General features: G+C 31.2%; 1 protein-coding gene across 1 annotated transcript in view; it reads right to left on the minus strand.

Moving 5' to 3' along the window:
- Positions 1–4,933: 4,933 nt before the first annotated feature.
- The window catches only part of LOC132144592 (neuroglobin-1-like), a 9,671-nt gene continuing 8,036 nt past the window's right edge, over positions 4,934–6,568 (minus strand). Inside the window, exons 4-5 of the mRNA XM_059555154.1 lie at positions 6,090–6,170; positions 4,934–5,047 (exon numbers count right to left, since the gene is read on the minus strand). Of these exons, the coding sequence (XP_059411137.1) occupies positions 4,934–5,047; positions 6,090–6,170 (195 nt within the window). The remainder of the gene's footprint in view (positions 5,048–6,089; positions 6,171–6,568) is intronic.

The following is a 6,568-nucleotide window of genomic DNA, read 5'->3' on the forward strand; positions in this document are numbered from 1 at the left end:
ACACAGTGATACAGAACACAGACAGCTTCTGTAATTATGAAGAAGAGAAAAGTCTCATATACATTGAGTTGATATAAGAAATGATTTCAGAGTTTTTGCTTGCATCTGTATTAATCAAAGTTATTAGAGCAGTGCTTATGGCATATTTGCCTGAACATACTGTATTTGTAGAAATATTCTGTTAATTCTGCTCTAGATTGTGTTAACAAATGCTTATATTCTTTTATGTCAGTATTTTAATCCTCGATTAATGATAAATTGATTTAAAAAGTTACAATTCCATTAAAATGGAAATATATGCATATTTTCTATTTTAGTTTATATAATTGTATAATCTTTTTGCTTGTATTTTTATTAAAATGTACTAATATATATATAGTTTTCACTTTTACTTACTGTGTGTGTTTTATAATATAATAAATATATATTTTATTATAAATGTAATATAGAAATGTGTGTTGTTGTAAAATATGTTAAATCACATTTTTACATGTATATATCTAAAGTAAAAAAAGTGTTTATATATAAAATATAGTTTATAATAATGTATATATATGTATATATGTATATATATATATATATATATATATATATATATATATATATATATATATATATATATAAAGAAAACTATTTATATATAAAATGAGATTATTTTTCATATAATCTTTTTCAGTGTTTTTTTCTACTCAAATAATTATAACGTTTAAAAAAGTTAAAATTAAAATATATAAAATATACATTTTCACTTTTTTGCGTTATATAATTTCATAATCTCTTTGTCATAATAATAATAATAATAATAATAATAATAATAATAATAATAAATATATTTTATATTTTTATAAATGTAATATTGTAAAAATGTGTATTGTATAATAATGTAAAATATATTAAATACAATTTTTACATGTATATATCTATAAGTTAAAAAGTGTGTATATATATATTATCCAATCTTTTTGTCAGTATTTTTCTTCTCAAATGATTATAAAATTACAAAAACATTATTTAAAATATAATTTAACTTTTACATGTTTATATTTTTATTACATATATTATATTTAATTACATTTATATATATATATATATATGTGTGTGTGTGTGTGTGTGTGTATGTGTATAGATGCTATATATGTATGTATAAATTACATATTTTATAATATAAATTTAATATCTAAGATTATAAAAATGTGTATTATATAAGTAAAAATGATTGATTAAAAATGTATTTATATAAAATATATTTTTCACCTTTTTACTTTAATATATTAAGTCAAAAATATTTGACATTATATTTGACATTATTATATAATACACCTTTTTATAATGTTATATTTTAGATCATATATAATATTCATAATATTGTTATTTAAATGTTAACTGTAAATGCGATCAGTTTTTGCTAGTTAACAAGAAAAACCACCACTCAGTGTAACAGGTTCATATAAAACAGATTACTGTGAGGAAAATAAAAATACTAAATAGAACGTTTATAAAGTACAGCAACTACTGATGCTTTAAAACTACATTTCAGCGTCAGCTGCAGTGAGGTCACGTGACGCCATGACGCCGCGCAGCAAGGGGCGGGGCTTCAGTGCAGCTGAGCTGAGCGACGCGTTCTAATCACACGGTTAGCAGCTCATTCATTACAGAAGACATGGTTTTATTAGAAAACGACGCGGTAAGAGCACTTCATACTTCACATTCAGCGTGTACCAGTCGATTGTGTCCCTGTTCTTTACGAGAGATTCTGTGTTTCATAGAGGTTCAATTACTAAGCTATATAACTGCCCTGAAAGAGGACACCCCTGTCTAATGCCTCTTTTAACAGCTACTGTGCTACTCAATCCCCCACCTCCTGTCTTGATTAAAACAGATGCATTATTATACAACAACTTTATCCAAGCAACAATATTATTCCCAAACCCAAAAGCTTCTAAAACCTCAAAAAGATATATATGTCCCACACGATCAAAGGCTTTTTCCTGATCAATAGATAAAAATTCCAATCTCCACCCATTATCACACAGATATCATCATTTTGTTGTCTTAATGTGTCTTGTAACTTTTTAAAAAGCTCTATACGATCTGGTCCTTCATTAGGAGCATAAACATTAACGAATAAACATACAATCCCCTTAATTTCTGCTTTAACTATTAAAACTCTACCCTTTTCTAATTCTATAGTAGACAAAATATTTAAATCCATATTTTTTGAAAAAAGAATAGCCACCCCCGCACTTATATTTGATCCATGACTAATGAAACACTTCCCATCCCACCATCTATGCCATTCCACCTCATTATCACAATCTGTATGTGTTTCTTGTAAATAAGTAATGTTTATATTTTTTAATTTAATTATTTCAGCAACCATTGCTCTCTTGCTTCTGTCTCTTCCTCCATTAATATTTAAGGAGCCCACTCTTATAATCTCCATAAGAGGACTAAGAAAGAAAGAAAGAAGAGACAGACAGAAAAGGAAAAGTGTTAAAGTCACCTTATGTGAAGTGCAACTCATTTGGGCCAAATATTAAATTTACGTTTTGCATGACTTTTCCCTCTTCTTATCTTTGAAAGTATCTTTTTTAACCGAAATCTTTTCCTCTGACTCAGACCTTCTTCTCCAACCCTATTCTGCCAAAAAAGAACTGAAGTTTCAAACTTTTTCACATCAGGAAAAAAATTCCTTACATCAACTGTTTTTCCCAACGTCTCATCCATAAATTCGTTTAACTCTTCCAACGAATATACTTGTTCACTTGTGATTTGTGAGAAATTAGATACATCTGAACAATCAGACAGAACACTTTCATCATCGTTACCATCCTCATTACCCACTTCCTTATCAGATCCCAGCACTATCTTTGATATAAAAAAATCACCACCACTTACAGTCTTTGATTCTACTCCACTTTTACTTTCAATTAACTCATCCACTGCTTCAGTTTGCTGTAAAACTCCTCCATCAGTTACAACAGACTTACCATTTACAATTTCAACATTTTCCTGAAATTGAACATTGCCAGAACTATTTCCATTCCGATTTTCGCTACCTGACAATTTATCATCAGAAAAAAGTCCTTCTTGTTGGGAACTTCCTCCAATCTCATCTCCTTTCTCAATATTTAGCGACTTAGCTTCCCCACTATTATTTCCTTCCAACACTGGATTATTTGTTCTCTCACCCGAAACACCACTCGGGCCAGCCTCATTGCCTTCTTCGTTTCTGAAAGGGCACGACAATTTCACGTGTCCAACTGAGTTGCATTCATAGCATCTCATTTCCCCAGCGATAGCATACACCATATACGACTTACCATCAAAAACGCACCTAAATGAAACATTTAAATTCGGTGAATTCAAAAACATATACACATGTCGTCTAAACGACAACACATGTTTCAAAGCCGCATTCTTGCATCCAAGCGGGACCATTTTAATTCCACTTGCGAACTTCCCAAAACGTGAAAGTTCCCTTTCTATATCCGCATCGGGAATGAACGGCGGAACATTAGAAATCGTTACCCTTGTTGTTGGAGAAACCAAGGGTTGTACTGGAATAAAATTCCCACTTACCGAAATTCCACTTTCAACCAAACGATTAACGAGTAGTTCGTCCTTCAGGAAAACCACAACGGCCTTATTCATCCGAGAAGCCGATACAATATTTCCATGTCCCACTCGTTCTCCTACATCCACTAGCACATCCTCAACCGCAACTCCCGCGTTAGTAACACATCTAACCCCGTGTCTGAGTGATCTCTGAGTGACCCGTGTCCTCTACTCTCAGGTGAGACGCCATCCCGCCCAAACACGAGGCCAGGTACCAGAATTACAACGAGCTGAGAGTTAGATTCAAACTAATTACAAAATCTCTTTTAAGTGCAATTTAAAGAAAACTGAAACAAAGATATCAAGAAAAAGAAAGCAATTTTTTTTTTTTAATTCTCACCACCACCTGACCCCCTTGTACTAACTCCCCACTTCCCAGCATGCAAAGCGAGAGAGAGAGAGAGAAAGAAAGAGAGAGAGTGTGTGTGTGTAAGTGTGTGAGTGTAAAAATAAATGTATTTATTTATTTCCATATTTAAATATTAAAACATTTATTTCAACAAATTGTTATTTTTATGCTTATTCTTATATTCTTACTCATATTTTTGTTTCAATTTATTAATTATTTTTACATTTTAATTCTCAATTTAAATGTACTGTTTTTAATTTAGGATTCCTTCATTTATATATATATATATATATATATATATATATATATATATATTTTTTTTTTTTTTTTTATAAAAAAACAAACATTTTAGAATTTTTTTGATGACATTTATCACATTTCTTGTCACTTCAGTTATCATTCTGTTTTGTTTAATACTGTTTTCACATTAATAAATGAATATTTCCTTTCAGAAGTAGCTGGATATTACCATCAGTTTTAATGTGTCTTTCAGGTCAGCACCAAAGAAGTAATAAAGTTTCAAATGGTGAGTTGTGATATTGCTTTATTATTATAAGACTCGAACCCCCAACCACGACTTCAGATACAGTTTTATTTTACATTAGTCTGTATTTATCATGTCTGAAGTGAGATGTGTGTGTTTTCCAGGCGTATTCAAACTTGTTGCGAGCGCACATGGACGGCTTGAAAAAGAAAGACAAAAAGAGTAAAAGCAAGAAAACGAAAGCCACGCAGTGATGACCTCTGACCCGACACGCACCAGTGCCATGCAACACGTTTTCTCATTTTATCGAATGAGATGTTTTTTAAGTTTGTAAGATGAGAGTTTTTAAACTAAACCACTCGCTCTTGTAGATTTGCAAATAAGAGACGATGTTTATTCTCTGATTGGATCCCAGAGAGCTTCAGAAGAGACTTGTGCGCTGTAGAAAACGAATCCAGTATGTACACGTCAGGTCTGAGGAATCAGATGGCGGTGCTTCTCTTGTCCGGCCGCTCTCTGCTGGAGGTCAGCGTGTGGCTGCGCTCTTCTTTCAGATAAGAGTCCTTCATGATCGCCGTCACCAGCTGGAACAGCGTCTGGAGAGGAACAAACATATTCAATAACTTTAAAAGGTTTCGTGGCTTGTTTTGATGACGTGAAATATTTCATGACAATAAAGGAATGTTCAACGAAGTATTGAACCAGTCGTGAAGGTCCGTTTTTAGAAACTGAGATGTATGCATCATCTGAAAGCTGAATAAATCATCTTTCCAGTGATGTGTGGTTTGTTCGGAGGACAATATTTGAAAATCTGGAATCTGAGCGAGCAAAAAAATCTAAATATTGAGAAAATCATCTTTAAAGTTGTTCAAATGAAGTTCTTAGCAATGCATATTACTAACATGGAATTTATTTAATATCCTAATGATTTTTGGCATAAAAGAAAAATTATAATTTTGACTCCTACTATGTTTTTTTGGCTATTGCTACAAATATACCCCAGAGACTTCAGACTTAATAAATCAAATCCTTTGTGGTTTTTGTCTTGTATTAAAACAGAAAAAAAGCAAAATATTACTTGAGGATGTCTTTATTTTTTTCTTGCAATAACAGAAAACCTAGGAAAAATCTCATAACATTAGAATTACCTCCATCTCTATTTAAATAATATTTTCATGGGTCATTTCTAATATTAAGCATTACAACAAAACACTTAACTATATAAAATGTAATAAAAAAAAAAAAATCTCAAGGCCTTTATATTCAGAAAATGATTTAAGTATCTGCTTTTTTTTTGTAAAAGGTTAACAGATGGAAGAATATTACGAATTAAAGTTTGTCGCCGTAATAAAACAAACATTAGCTTAAACTATAAAACAATTTTATTTCAGCTAGTTGCCAACATTTCTCATTTAATGAAGTAATAAATCTATAAATAAAAAAGTGCAAACAGAAAACACTAAATATATGTCTGTATTCTAAAGAAAATTCGTTTTTAGCATTAAGACGATATTTGAGCATGTAAAGAGACCTAAAGATGGAGCATCCATGAGAGAAGAGAGACAGAGATGAGTGTGAGGAAGAGTCCAGACATCATCATCATCATCATCATGAACTCAGTGGAGTTTGTCTGATTACCTGCCAGGCCTGCTCCAGTTCAGACGTCCATCTGTCCTTCAGCACCGGCCGAACAGCGCAGATGAACTCCGCTCCCACATACTGAAACACAACCACACACATTAACATTTAGACATTTAGCAGACGTGTGTCTTAGAAGCAATCAAATTCATCATGATGCACAAGTGCAATGACAAGACTCCGTCAGCTTAATGCAGCGGTTTTAAATCATATAATAAAAGAAAACAAGCTAGCGTTAGAGGAGTATTTGCACTACAGAACAATAAGACTGTTAAAAAATATGGCTTGAAATAAAATGTATTTAAAAAAAGAAATGTGTTCTACTTTATATTATTTTTATTTATTGTATTTATGAAAAGTAAAAAACGAAATTACTAAACCTTTAAATTAAATTATTTTTATTACATTATAAATTAATATAAAATCTGTAAAAATTCAGGACTTCATAAATCATTGCATATTCATGTAGCATTTGCCAT

This window comes from Carassius carassius, chromosome 8 (assembly GCF_963082965.1).
Source record: "Carassius carassius chromosome 8, fCarCar2.1, whole genome shotgun sequence".
In the NCBI taxonomy this organism is placed as follows: domain Eukaryota; kingdom Metazoa; phylum Chordata; class Actinopteri; order Cypriniformes; family Cyprinidae; genus Carassius; species Carassius carassius.